Raw genomic sequence first — 14586 nt, forward strand, 5'->3', positions numbered from 1 at the left:
CCTTTTCCCGCTTGGCATCGTGGTGTGTGTCTGAGCGAAGTGAGGTCGAAGCACTCACCAGCAAGAAGGTGACACATCGCGCCCGGGCGCAATTGGCCTGGGGCCCTGGCCCGCTTGCCGTTTGCTTGTTCCCGAGACTTACTACAAAGTGGGTGAGGCAAAGTCATTCCGGCCCAGGTCTTCTCTCCATCGACCACACCACATCCTGAATCCGCCAATCTCGGCAACTCGGTCGCTACACATCGCCATGTGCAACTATCGCTATATCTATTATTCTAGCTGCCGACATCCCGAGTTCACTCTGGTCAACTTCTGCGACAAAGCCTATGAGCGCGCTGTGCTGGGGGCGCCTCAGCCTCGCGACGCAGCAGAGGGCGTGGAACCTCGGCTTGAGCACAACACCACAGCCACAGCCTTAGACAGCACGACCTACAAGCCGTCCGGACAAACCGCAGGACATGGAAAACACGGTGCATGCGCAAGCGTCGTAGAGCAGCGGGCGGAGGGACCGGAGGTGTCGCTGCAGCCACCCGCCCAACAGGCTGAAGCGAAGCAACAAACACCTCCTCCGCCCACATGGGCTTCAGTTGCCCGCATCGCCGCAGAGGCTAATTCCGGATCGGTACCACAAGCCACCCCAGCCTGTGTGATGGCGTCAAATGCTTTGTCGTCACCTGCGCAACGTCTTGCTGCACGCCTCGACTCCGCCAAGACAGCGGGTGACAGTAACGCCTCCAGCATGCACAGTTCCGACCCGTTTCAGCCAGCACCGGGGAACCGGGGAAACGAAGACTCGAGTAGAGGCAGGTGGGTCGGAAGGGGCAGTTACAGAGGCGGAGGCGGCGGGCGCAGAGGCTCGACGCTGTCGACCGTCACCGAGCACGGAAGCGGCGGCTGGGACCAGACTGTCCGCGCCGCGAGGCCGCTCCAGGAACACGTCCGCTCTCCCACGCCCGAAGGCACCAGCATCGATATCCGCTCGCCCGCTGAGTTTCCGCTGCTCTCTCCCGTCAGCGCACCGCTATCATCCACTCTCCCAGCCCGAGCTCGGTCTTCCTCTGCGTCATCCTGGGCGCATGTCGCGAGACTGGTCAGCGTAGATCGGTGAGTCCCCTCTCTCTCACACCAACAGTGTCCCTTGCTAATTGCACCTTCGCTCAGGCCCGATAGCAGTTCCACAACGGAGCCTACCGCCGAATCTGACGCTGGTACAGTCTCAACCTCCCCGTCATCCTTTGCGAGTGATATACTTGACCCTACTTTGCTAGTTGTTCCTTCTATTCCCGCCATGGCGCCACCCCGTGCTTCCGGTGCGACCCTCGATTTCAGGAGGCCGCATTCCAGCACCAATGCTGCGCACCAGTCAGGCAGTCCCAGGAGACGGCTGCCGGCAGAGTGGACCGGTGGGCTGCAGCTAGGCTCTGAGAAGACTACACCGGCCGTGACCAAGCGAAAGTCACTTGGGAACCTCGGGAGGCAGTTCAAGGCCGCCCATGAGGGATCAACAGTCACGCCAAAGTCTCCTACCAAGGTTGTGCCTTTTGTATTGGCAACCGCTCGTCGAGCGGCAGCGCGCGAGCAGAAAGACAAAACATCAGGCACGGCCAAGCTCGTTCCCGCTGTACCGAAGGCAGTGCCCCCAGACAAAGCAGGTTCGAAGACCTATTCCAAAGCTTCTTCTTCTGATAGCACCTCCACGTCTCAATGCCAGACTGCAGCTGCTTCCCCGTTCCCAAGCGGCTCGAGCCAGAGCTTTGCCACTGCGCGCGAAGAGCCTTACCACCCACTCCCGCAACCCGGTTCTCCTTCGCGCATTCCGAGGCTGGTGGTTGCACTCGGTCGGAGCGGCGCACCCAGAACAAGCGGATCTGAGCCATCACCCGTCCGACCAAAGCCTCTACATGAGGCCAGTGTGTCCGAGACGGCCTCTGAGCCACCAGCCGATATTCAAAGGACGCCCTCTCCGGCGGCGCCACCCTTGCAAAACATCGTCACCAAAGACCCTTCTCTTAGTACTGCAAGTTCAGAAGATGAAGTTAAAACACTTGCTACTTCCGAGAGGAAAGAGGGCGGAGTCGCTGCTATCGACATCGCGAGGTCTGAAATGAGCAGGTCAAATGAAGCCATCGCAGAGGCTAGCACCGCTGTGGCAGATATCCGGCATGCTGAGCATCCACGCTCGCATGTTCACTTTGCGGAAGCACGTGAGGCTTCGCAGAACAAGATCGGCTTGAGCATCGCGCACAACCCTTTGGGTCTTTCGTTCGAAACCAGTGAACATCCGACTGTACCGTCACCGGATGGACTACAGGGTTTCGGTTATATTCAGCATTCTTCCCAGGCCACAAGCCCCATCGCTTCGTCAGCTACACACGCCGAAGCTATATCTCACTATGCGGAGAACTCGAATATTGAGAGAGAAGCGTCCGAGAAGAAGTCAACTCTGGATGATACCGAACAGAACGATGCACGGTCGCCGGAGACCATTAACACTTGGCCAGAGACGTCGGATATTAGCGCATCTCAAGAAACCGAGTTCGAGAGTATGTCACCTGGCTCCAAGGCCAGCCGCACGCCTGAGGAGGGAAGTTACGGGCCTGTACTTGAGAGCCTATTCGAGGCTGAACTGGAAGCAGACTCGGAATTTTCGTTCGATGAGGATCAAAGCAGTAGCTCAAAGCCCTTTGAGGATTCGCAGTGGCCGCTGCATTCACTCGATAGCGGCAACAATTCCAACGTGAGGGCTAGCAAAGAAGGTGCGCTTGCGAGTTCTGGCAACTCGATTGGAACCACGACTTCCACGTGTATCAGCGTTCCTCCACACAGGCGTGCGGCGTTTGCATCACGTCCATTCAATGGCAACGCGATGACTCCCAGCAGGCTGAACGCGCAAGCCCAAGAGTTTGTCCCTGGAGGCATCCAGTTTGGCAACCAGGTTCTAGTCACAGCCAGCCGTGGGACTCACGCTCGCCCTCAGATGCCGCCAGAGTGGATGGTCACGCAATCTACCGATTATACGCCGGGTAAAATGTTGCCAAACCAAAGCTCTACCACTGAGCCAACCGCTTCGTGCACAGGCAGAAAGGGAAAAAAGAAGAAGAAGGGGCCAAGAAGGTTTTCTGAGGAGCACAGCAACTCGAGGGACCGTCCATCGGACACGGATGCAAGTGTGTACAACCCACATCCGTCGTGGTCCGTTTCTTGGTCGTCTAGCTCTGCGGGAGGCCCTTACAGTACAGTCCCTGGGTATTTTGGTACCACCGGGGTCGAATACGGTACACCTGTTGGGCCTTCTGGTGGCAGCTGGAGTATTTCAAACGTGAGCCGGGACTTGGGATATGGTGGTGCTCTTCGCACGATCACCAACGCGTCGTACGGCCACAGGCCCAAAACACCCAATCAGGCTCCGAGGGCACCGTACCTAGGGCGCGGAGGCAGCGGCATGCCTGCTGGCTCGATTCCCAAAGGAAATGAGCAGGTCGAGAAGTTGCGGGACGAGGGCTGGACCAGCACCAACGGCGGGCCTCTGACGCATGGCGCGGTGTACGAGCACCTTCGATCGGCGGACAAGGCCTGCGAGAAGCATCCGAGCATCTTTCCGCCCTTTTCTGAAGACGGAGCCAGGGAGAAGTCGGGCTATGGCACGCTCAGGCCTTGCGGCAATGTCAACATGGTCGGCGCCTTTGAAGCGCTGCCGCATTACCCACTGCTCTGCCCCAAATGCCAACCTGACTCGCATGAGAGCATGCAGGCTTGAGGAGTGAAGAAAGAGACAGGGGTGGATATGATGCACCGACGCTTCTCTCAGGGTGTTTCAAAGAGTGGCTTTTCTATTTTTTATTTTTTTGCAGCACAACACGATACCCATGGATTCGGAGATGGCATTTTCGAATGGTAATTGCAAGTCGGGTGAGGGGGTGAGCATGGATGATGCCCGTTCTGAGTTCGGCACTGTACTTCATTTGTTCTGTTTCAGAGGCGGCACGGGAAGGATGACGTGCAGCATGCGGCTCTTGTTTTTTCGGGCTTCATTTTCTTCATCCTTTTCTTTTTTTTTTCCTGCAGGATGGAGTCATTGCTGCAAGCCAATCGTTACCGGGACAGCGGGCAGATGGGAGGTAAGCTTTTTCTGGCAGAGTCTGCACGACATACGAGCGCACGGATGTCCATGACTGGGTGTAGGCAAGGGCGAGCTTAGTAGATAAGCATAAAGAGCTAGTTTGGATGCACGGGATTCTTCAACAACAGGCGGAATTGAGGACAACAACGAAGGCCAAGGGAAGGCGCTAGAAAGGCCGAGGGAATGTGGCAGGGGCGGGTGAGTGGTGTGAGGGCGGGTCACGCGGCTGGGCTGGGCCGGCAGCCGCACACAAGTACTTAGCCGGCCAGCAGCCAGGGCGCATGAGTCGCGGGGCAGCAGATAATGCAACGCAGCCAGTCCGTTCAGGCAGGCCGGACGCTACGGGGCGTGTTACGAAGTGACGGCGGCGGCCTGGCGGTATGCCACGGCCTATTTTTGCGTCGACTGCGCGCGTATCCGGGCCCTGCAGGGTTTTGCAGAGCTCGTGTTGGCCGGGCTCCTTGCCCGTCGCGGCATAGGGCGGCCCTGTTGCGGCATGGGCTGAGGGCGAATCCTCCGCATGGGCGATCGCCGTCAGCCAACCTTAATTGCCTCCATTCCTCCACAGGCTCGAACCGGCATCGCGCCCGTGGCTCTGAACACACCCATGCTGCTCTTTTCTTCCCGCCGCGCCCCCTGCGGCCGTGCCGCCTGGCCGCCTGCTCTCCGTCTCCCATTCCCTCCTCTCCACCCCTCGTTCTGCCTGCTTCGTGCCCAGCAAGCGCCGGCACAAACACTCGCTTGTCGCGCCTGCCCTGCCCTCGCGCTCGACCCGCTCAACCCGCTCAACCCTCGCTCCCGCACGTTACATAGCTGCCGACCGCCGTCCTAGGCACACACACACACGCCCCCCCGTGCGACCAACATCGACCACCGTGGACGCCCGCCCCATTCGGTCCGCACGCGTTACTCCCGTCGCCATGGGCCGCTCGCTCGCGTCTGCTGCTGCGCTGGCAGCTATCACCCTGCTCTCCGCCCTCCCCGCCGTCCGCGCCGACATCCCTACCTGCGGGCCCAACAACCCGTGCCCCGCCAGCTCCCCGTGCTGCTCCCGTACGTCACTCGCCCTCGGCCTGTCGCCCCGCATGGCTAGGTAGCTAACGTGGCCGCCCTGCAGAGTACGGCCAGTGCGGCGTCGGCGCATACTGCCTCGGCGGCTGCGACCCGCTGTTCTCGCACCAGCTCGATTCGTGCGTGCCCGCCCCCGTGTGCAATGCGGACAACTTCAAGATCGACGGGCTCAGTGGCGTCACCGACATCTCCAAGTACCTGGGTGATGCGACCAAGACCAACTGGGTCTCGACCGGCAAGCCGCTCGAGTATGACGGCGGCGTCCTGCTCACCATGGCCCAGGACACCGTCGGCACTCTGCTGGCCAGCAGCCACTACGTCTGGTACGGCAAGATCACCGCCAAGATGACCACTTCCCAGGGCAAGGGCGTCGTCACCGCCTTCATCATGATGAGTGACGCCAGGGACGAAATCGACTTCGAGTTCATCGGCACCGACATTGACCACGCCCAGAGCAATTTTTACAGCCAGGGAGTGACCAATTGTGCGTCTTCGTCCCCGTTGTTGCTGCCATCAGGTTGCTAATCTACTTCGCAGACAACAATGGCGAGCACCTCGACATGTCTAGCGACACCGTCAACCAAGAGCACGAATACGTCATTGACTGGCAGCCCGACACCCTGACATGGTCCATTGACGGCAAGACCATGCGTACCCTCAACCGCAAGGACACCTGGAATTCCACCTCTAACCGCTTCGACTACCCGCAGACTCCTTCGCGTGTCATGCTCTCGCTCTGGCCTGCTGGTCTCCCTTCCAATGGCGAGGGTACTATCGAATGGGCCGGTGGCCTCGTCGATTGGAGCAGCCAGTACATGCAGAATGGCTATTACTACGCTCACTTCTCGTCCATTGAGGTCGAGTGCTACGACCCGCCGTCGGGCGCCAAGAAGGATGGCTCCAAGACCTACATCTACGACGATATAGCCGGGACCAACGACACGGTCGTCATCTCCAACAAACAGGTCGTCCTCGGCTCTCTGCAGGCTACTGGTGAGGACCCCGACAAGGGCGGCAAGTCGTCTTCCGCCTCTTCCGGCTCTACCAAGACCAGCTCTGCCGCTTCCTCTTCCAGCACGGCAGCAGCGCCCGAGTCGGTCCCTGGCGTGAGCGGTGCTGGTGCCCGCGGCGACTCTGGCACCACTTCGAGCTCGGACGGCTCAGACAGCTCTTCCAGCAGCGACAGCTCGTCCAGCAGCGATGGTAGCGACAGCTCCAGCTCGTCGAGCTCTTCTGGGTCTCAGAGTTTCAGCCAAGGCAACGACGACTCCAGCAGCAGCAGCAGCAGCGAGGCGCCAGCGGGCCTCCAGGGCGTTGGTGCCAGCATGATTGCATTTGTTGCCGCATTTGCCACTCTTCTGATGCTGTAGTCGGTGGCTGGAGCGAAGCTGGTCTTGGATTTTTTTTATTTTCCATGCGGATAGTCGGGTACGAAGAGCATGATACCACCGGACATTTCCCCCTCCAAATTCGGGGATACTATCTGTCATTTTTTCTATTTTGGCGCATCATTGGAGGGGCGGGTCTATTAATTGGCATGGAGCGAGTTCGACACACGCGCACAGCCACGTGAGCGTCATGTATCTGACGGCAGAGAGAAGCAGTAGTAATTACCGGGGAGGGCGTGGAACCTGGAGCATGGCTCCTGCGACTCTCCTTTCGTGTACATACTTCACCAAAGTATATAGCAAACCATCGCAAGCAGCGGCGGAGCCGAGTATCAAACGAACCCGTTCATCAGACCAACCAGCCAACCAACCAACCAATCGGGCGTGCGTGCAGAGTGTTTCAACTCACTTCCGTCAGGAGTTGCAACTTGCATAAAATCGCAGGTTCCATCTCTGCCGCGTCCTCGCAAACGTCCACGTGTCCCGGGTGTAGGCAGGCCCACGTATCTCACGCCTGCCCACTCTCACGCCAACTCTCACGATCCGACGAGGACGGGATGCGCTCGCCAAATCTCAGGTATGGTATGGTGTGCGCCGTCGCCTCACCGGACGGAGAGAGGGACGCAGGGGAGGTGAGGCTGCAAAGACGATGAGAGAAGGGCTGAGTCCGGGTGCGGAAGTGAGCTGTGGGGGGTTATTGGAGCTGGGATGGCGCGCGACTCGATCAGGCCATCCATGTCTGCCGGGCCGTGACCCCGAGCAGGATGAGGATGGCAATGGTGGGTGGGTGGCTTTGGGTGCGCGCGCTTCACCGGCGGGGCGCGTCCATGTATGTAATAGCCCTGGCGCGGTAACGACGACATTAATTGGGGGGGAGGTGGGGTGAACCTTTTCTTCGGTTGGGGCGGCGGCGGCGACGGCGGCAGCTGCGGAAGGTGAGCTTGGAGAGAACAATCGGATAGAGGTCGGTCGCTAAGCGGGAGCGGCGGCAGTGATGATGAGCGGCGGACTGTTAAGGGCTGGCTGAATGCTTGGAAATGGGCTGCGGAGGGAGTATGGGTGGGTGGGGGTTGCTATATAATGAGCGAAGTCGAAGCCACTAGCATGACCCGTCCTTGTGATGACTGGCAGAGTGGTTTGCCAGACCCGTTTCCATTCGGAGACGGCCACGAGCAAGGACGCCCCAGGTGAGACTGGGGTATGGTTGGGTGGGTGTAACGGGAAAAAACAGGCGGTTCTCAAAGAGCCTGTTTCTATAGATGCTGCTCCCTTCGGGTCGAGCTCCTATAGTTTTTTGCCTTTCTTTTTGCCACTCCGGTTGCTTATGTGTGTGCCCGAGTGGGGATTCGAACTTGGGGTGGCATACCAATGGTGTGGTGAGGGCGTGAGGTGTGAGGTGTGAGGTGTGAGGCGTCAGGCGTGAGGCGTGAGGTGGTGGTCTCGCGAAGTGAGATGTGTGAGATGATGGCTCAACACCTGGGCTTTATCAAGTGGAATAAGAACACATCCATCGCGGTATACTTATACGACAACTAGCTTCCTATTTGTTGTTGCTTGAGCTTCGCCGCGGTGAGAGATGTGAATAGATGGTGGCTGTGAGTACCGACTGTCGCAAGGGTATGTACCCTCTTCGGCAGCTTACCTCCTCCCTAGCCTCCTACGCAGGCCCTAAGAGGGCACGAGAGCACAAGGTTTTATTTTCAAGTGGCATTCGAAGCGCCTATATTATCTGGGCAGAAGTGACTTGGTCAACGTTCGAGCCGTAAACAACCATGACGCGAAAGCGAATATTTACGTATCTATCGCCCGCCTCTAGCACGCCCCCATACTATTATTCAAGCCATGGTCGATTACGCCAGTGGTAAGGGAAACGTGTACAAGAATTGTTTGGCTCTTTGACGCGTGTCAAGCAGAGACTCACGTACGCGGAGAACATCGGATCGAGTGGGAAGACACCAACACTTCTCCACAAATTGCCAACAGTCGACCCTCAGCACACTTCAGTGATCGTGACAATGAGCCAGAGTAAATCAGTACAGCAGCCCTTACAATCCACGGTAGCACGTAGAAACAGCCAAGCAGTGCGGAGAGTCCCGGCCCAAAAGCGAGCTGGATCACCAACCACTTCCACTTCTCCTCATCGCTCAGCAGCTCATCAAGCTAAGAGACCAAGCCGCGGAGTCTCTCGTTTTTCAAGAAAGAGACAAATTTAATACCTGGCCAAGACTAGGAAAGGACGTTAGGAACCTTTTAGAACCCAGTTCGAAGGCTGACTAGACCGAGATGTCCGAAGCATAGTGGGCTATCATCAACGAAGCCAAATCGCCGGGCGAAATATGTACATATCGAGATGGAAGAAAGCCCGATTGAGTCTTCCGGCTAAATGATATGAGCGGCTCTTTGGTATGCAACAAAATATCTTACAGTTCTTCGTCACCAGATTGACGACGTAGATTGCCTGATTGCAATGCGATGTTGCGTTGCTCAGGCGCGCAATACTAACTGACATTTGAGACTACCCAGATACTATTCCACTTCATTCTGTAGCTTCCAATATGCAGTGGATGGAACCGGTGTTGAAAATTGTATACTCTAGACAATGTACATGCTCTACTGGGCGGTGCAGCGGCTCAGACAAGGTATCCACACAGCTACGAAGTACGTACTGTCATGTGCTTTCACATGGAGAACGCCGCCGGTCAGCTTATCTTGTTCCCCCACACCTTCAGTCGGGGAGGATTGCCAACATGCCCATTTGGTGGAACACATGACGAATCAAGAAATCAGTCTGACAGCCCAATAAAAGGAAAATCCACTTTCTCATTCATAAAGAATCATCAACACTCATTCTCGCTTTCATCATCATTGTCTCAAACCTACACGTCCATCGGCTTCTCAATGTCGACAGACTTCGTGATGCTTTAAGCACACAGTTTACAATCAGACTCACACTCAAGTACTTCTACCCGACGGCTCTACGAGTCTCACTCTCCTTCCACCACCCCCCGCGGAAATCCCTGCGCTGCTATCATCTCGCGTTTCCAGCCTGCCCCCCACATCTCTATCCACACCCCTGCCCCTCTGACTCTCACTCCTCATACTCTCAGCTCTCGCCAACCCCATCGCTCGCGATGACGCACTCGCCGCCGCCGCCGCCGCCGCCGCGAACGCAGTGCCCCCGCCGCCACCCAAGCCTCCTCCCGCACCAAAAACGGCGCCGCCCTTATCGCCACCGCCCAGCGCGGTTCGGTCTCCGACGACGCCGGCGGCCGCACCGCCGCCACGCGTGGCAATGGCGGCCGCTCTCATGGCCGCGCCGCTGTCCCGCACGCGGCGGCCGTCGTCGCGGACCCGGCCGCGCTCCTCGCCCGCCTTGCGGCGCTTGAGCTCCTCGAGCTTCTCGTCGCGAAGGGGCCCGCGCACGCAGTCGCACAGGCAACCGCTGACGGGACAGGCCCCGAGCGAAAGGGTCGTGTCGACGTGCCAGGCGCGCAGGCAGGACGTGTGCGCCGAGTGGCCACACGTGGCGCAGGAGGAGTAGAGCACGGGTGGCAAAGGTGGCGAACCCGGCGATTCCGTTGCGTCGACGTAAGAAGGGCCGTCTGCCGCCGTCGAGTCGAGCGAGGGTCCGTCGGCGGCGGAATTTACCGTCGTCGCTGTTGCGGTTGTGGCCGTGCGGGACATTTGCAGGGAAGCATCTGAAGGCGTGTGGCTGTGCCGGCCTCCGTTGGCGGCCTTGTGTTTAGCGTTTGACCGAGGTATCGTGATGCTGCTCACGCTTGCACTGTGCTGGTGGCTTCTCGTCTTGCTTCGGCTTTTGCTTCGTCTCTTGGGTGCAACAAGCGGCACTATGTCTGCTGGTGGTAATGCACTCCAGCACACGGGACATGGGGCCTGCCGCCCCTTGCAATTCTCGCACAAGGTCTTATCCACTGGGTTGTTGATGGGATTCTTACACTGTGTGCACCGAAGTCCAATCTGCGTCTCCTGCAGTGCTTGCTCATACACAGCTGGATACGTTGGATATGCCACTCGCCGGAGAAGGGCAGCAGAATTGAAGAGGCCAAGTGAAAGGAGCTGTGTGTGATACGTCTGCAATATCGACTCGGCTTGCAGTGGATTGATGCCAGTACGCGTGAGAGGCGCAAGCTGTGAGTTGAGAATGGCGCGAATCTGGGCAGGCGACATGTTGAGAGAATGAAGGTGTTCTGCATACTGGTTCAGGAGAGTAGAGGTAGAGACATCTGTGAGAGGGTGAGTGTGAGGGAGGAAGTCGGAGATCAGAAGAAGCATAATGGACACTGTTTGCGCATCAGAGAGGGTGTTCGTGTGGAAGTCAAGAAGCCATCGAAGCACGTCTACGAGCGTAAATGGGGCGCTGAGCTCACTGTCCACGCTCGCATGCTTGGAGAGGTAGTCAGACAGGATGACAGCGTCATTGTCTGCACCTACTGTCTCGATGGCAGCAGGGGCGCTGATGGATTCATGGATCAACGAGGGAGGGCGGGCGAGGTTCGGAGAGGGAGCGTCAGCTGGACCGTCGGGCACAATGGTGCCGCTTGCTTCCATGATGTCGAAGTTACTCACGGACAGTTCTGAGTAGCTGCCGTGAGTGCTTGTAAACGCGTCAGACTCGGAGCTCGAGTTGCGCATGAGCTGGTTGTGCTTCCGCAGCGTCTCAATGTCATGGATCGCCCTGCTTTGCTCCGAGCTCGAGCTGATGACGTTGGTACCCGGCTCGGTGTTGGCAACGCTTGGAGCTATGGCCTTATGCGCAATGCGTCCTTGCTCGCTTGCACTGCTACTAATGTTCCCATGATCTGGTACCGAGTCATCAAAATTGATGCGCAGCGGGGGTCCCTAGGCCCAAGTCAGTGTTGGGAAAGTGGCGCATGCGTGAAGAAGCAATTTAACCGAACGTGAGAGGTGTGACGAAACCGGCGTACGCACCTTATGCACGTCAGCATGTAAGCCACCCGGTGACTCCATGTATGGGTCTGGCCCACTCGCAGATGTGGCGCCGTTACCAAAGCTCGAGAAAGCCGGGCCACTGCTCTGGTGGTCCCAACGGTCCTGCAAGGACTCCGCATCCTGCACGTGCGACGGGGATCTACCACTCGCGAAGGAGCCCGGCACGGATAACCCGTGCGAGTCGGTCGACGCGGAAAACATGGCAAAGCTTTCTCCAGAATTATGTCGATCGAAATCGGGGCGTCCATGCAGAGCTGGGCTGCTGCCGTAGGGCTCTAAGCTGAGAGGAACACGCGGCGGAACCCTGTAGCTGCTCGCCATCGCCCGTCGCTCATCGAGCTCGTTAGGCGAGACGGCCCATGAGGGGTGCGCAATGCTCGATCTGCGCGCCTGACGCCGGGACGAGGGTTCCGGCCGGCCTTGGCCTCTGGGAATATATCTCTCTACAAGGGAGGGCGGCAGCGCCAAGGCTTCGTCGTGCTCAGGGTCTGGGAGAGCGGTCTGTTCTGCGTGCGTCGAGGCCTTGGCTGGGTTGATTGCGCGAGCGATCGGCGTCGGTACCTGTGATGAGCTGTCGGCCGGAGCCTGGGCCTGCCCATCTGGACCGTAGATTGCGCGCGTGGCAGGGATGGCAAGGAGATCCTGCTCTTTCTTCTCTGTCAATACATTCTTGCTCACTGCTGACGGAAGTGGCTTGGCCGGAGTAGTTGGCTGCTGCTCCAGTCTCCACCGGTGATTTGCAGCCGCCCGCTGTTGCACAGCATCCGATACTGTTTGACCCACCACCCTCCACGAGTTCGCCAATCGATGGTTGCCAGCTTTCTGGGCGTACTCTGCATTTGCATCAAACACCCTTTGGAGGTTCTGGAACGATTGGATTGTCGGGGGATCCTCGATCGCGATCATGTTGTACTTCTGCGCAAGAAACGTAAATAGAGGCACGTTGATGGATCCGGGAACAGAACCGCGGATGGCCACCTGATTTGGCGTGAACGAGTGTTTGTGATTAGCAAGGGATTCGTTCAGGAAAAGCATCTTGCCAGGATTGTCCGAGGAGGGTGGTGTGCTGCTGATCGACTTTGTCGAACGGCTACTCGACGTTCGACCATGGTGGCGCTTGTACGAGGAGCTGAGGAAGCTGTCATCGATGCTGTCATCTGCAGAGCTTCGTGGAAGGCTGTTCTTCTCGGACAGCTCGCGCTTCGTTCGCCCATCGGTGGTGTAAGTTTCGTCAGACTCGTACCCGCCGGAAGGCCGCCGCCGGACGCGCTTCTGCGAAAAAGCGCTGACGTCGCCGCTCGAGGAGACGGCAAAGGACGACATGTTACGCCTGTCTACGACCTTGGGAGCGAAGTGCACGTCTGACTGGGTGAAGATGCCTTCGCGGCCAACGGTCCAGAGCAGGTCACGAGAACGCCACAAGAGATCTGTAGGTGCCGTCTGATAGAGGGGTATTTCTCTGAAAGGAAGCGACGGGCGGCGGAAGTCCCACACATGCACGACAGGGTGGTCCCGATCGTACGCCGTCACCAGCTGCGTGCATTGCCACACGCCATGCTCTTGATCCGGAGACCAGAAGGGCGGCCTCCACTGGGCATTGAAAACCGGGTAGGGGGTGCGGATGGACCATGCAGCCTTCTGACGGCGCTGGTCGGAGGAGAAGTCCCAGATCTTGACGGACCGGTCTGCGCTCGCGCTGGCAAGGTACTTGCCGTCGGGATGCCAGTCGATAGCGTAGCAGGTCTTATCATGGGCATTGATCTTCAGCTTGGGGGCACGATTCATGCGGTAGTCCCAGCGCTGGATGACGCCGTTCTCGGTGCCAAAGGCAAACTCGACGCCGTCGGTGGGCGACCACTTGATGTCGCGGATGCCCTCGCTCTGGCCCGAGTAGCGGTCGCGGCTGGGACAAGACATGACGTCCTTTTTCATGTCGCGCAGGTCCCACAGGCGAGCGGTTGCGTCACGGCTGCCGGACAGCAGCAGGTAGCCCTGGTGCGGGTTGAAGGCCAGCTTGTGGACCTGGCGGTGGTGCTCGTGCAGCTGGGCCAGCTCGACGCCGGTGCGGTTGAGATCGTACAGCACGACCTTGCCATTGGCGGCGGCGGTGGCGATGTGGGAGCTGTAGCTGCCATGCGACCACTTGACATCGTGGATCTCGAGGGTGTCGCGGTGCCTGGTTGGCGCGGAGGGGGCGCCGGCCTGGTGGTGCGAGGCATAGTTGATGATGGCAGCGCGCAGGTTGGTCTCCTCGGCGCACTTGGTGCCAGTGATGCGGACCGTCTTGAGGATCTCGCGGCCAGCGAGGACGGCATGTGTCCGCTCCTGATTGATGTGCACGGCGCTGATGTCAAGGCCGGTCTTGTGGCTTGCATCTTGCGACGACAGCGAGCTCAGCCTGGCGGGGGTCAGCAGCGGCAGGGCGGGCGGCATCACACATGACACGACTGGACGCACCCGGGGATTCTGGGCTGGAGCGGCGGGCGCGCGCTGTCGGGGCGGGCCTGCGCCTGGCTGGGCGGGCGCGCGCCGTAGCTGGTGAAGGACTGCTGGACAAATCTGGTGAAGGCGTTGCGCGCCTGCTGGCGCTGGGGCGGCAGCGGGGGCGCAGGCGGAGGGTCGGCCGGCATGGCGTGCGCGGGGAGACACTCGCTGGACCGAGGGGCGCTCGTGGTCAACGTGTTCCTGCATCCAGGCCGAGCATAGCCAGGGCGTTGCGGTGAGGGCGGTGCGGCGTGGAAGGCGGACCGACTGCAGGCGCGCGCAGCCCCGGCCGTCAGACGCAGCTGGATCGGCCTCCGACTCGCGGGGGCGCGTGTGACATTTTGCGTGGTGTTGATTCACTTGCAGGCCTTGTGATGGCCGCAGCAGCAGCCCTGGCCGGCACTAAGCGCAAGCGGCATCGAACACAAGATGCGCGGCCGTGCGTGTGTCCACATGGATCTGTGGCGGGCTAGAAGCTGCACGCCGCCGCCGCCTGGGCGCCGCAGTTGTCTCTCACTCTAAAGCTCCCGAACTCTCCACAAAACCGCCACA

General features: G+C 59.1%; 3 protein-coding genes across 3 annotated transcripts; 2 read left to right on the top strand and 1 right to left on the bottom strand.

Annotated features, from left to right (window-relative positions):
- Positions 1–247: 247 nt before the first annotated feature.
- Positions 248–3757, top strand: BKCO1_1000321 (proteophosphoglycan ppg1; the record flags this gene model as incomplete). The annotated part of the gene is made up of 2 exons (XM_020269706.1): positions 248–1104; positions 1162–3757. The coding sequence occupies 2 exons, from the start codon at positions 248–250 to the stop codon at positions 3755–3757; spliced, it is 3453 nt and encodes a 1150-aa protein (XP_020135641.1).
- Positions 3758–5040: 1283 nt separating this feature from the next.
- On the top strand, positions 5041–6561 carry BKCO1_1000322 (glycoside hydrolase family 16 protein; the record flags this gene model as incomplete). The annotated part of the gene is made up of 3 exons (XM_020269707.1): positions 5041–5173; positions 5238–5675; positions 5729–6561. 3 exons carry the CDS (start codon positions 5041–5043, stop codon positions 6559–6561), a joined length of 1404 nt encoding a protein of 467 aa, XP_020135640.1.
- Positions 6562–9531: 2970 nt separating this feature from the next.
- BKCO1_1000323 (wd repeat protein) lies at positions 9532–14180 on the bottom strand (the record flags this gene model as incomplete). The annotated part of the gene is made up of 3 exons (XM_020269708.1): positions 9532–11439; positions 11530–13948; positions 14008–14180. The coding sequence occupies 3 exons, from the start codon at positions 14178–14180 to the stop codon at positions 9532–9534; spliced, it is 4500 nt and encodes a 1499-aa protein (XP_020135639.1).
- Between the last annotated feature and the right edge of the window lie 406 nt (positions 14181–14586).

This window comes from Diplodia corticola, assembly GCF_001883845.1.
Source record: "Diplodia corticola strain CBS 112549 chromosome Unknown scaffold1, whole genome shotgun sequence".
NCBI lineage: Eukaryota > Fungi > Ascomycota > Dothideomycetes > Botryosphaeriales > Botryosphaeriaceae > Diplodia > Diplodia corticola.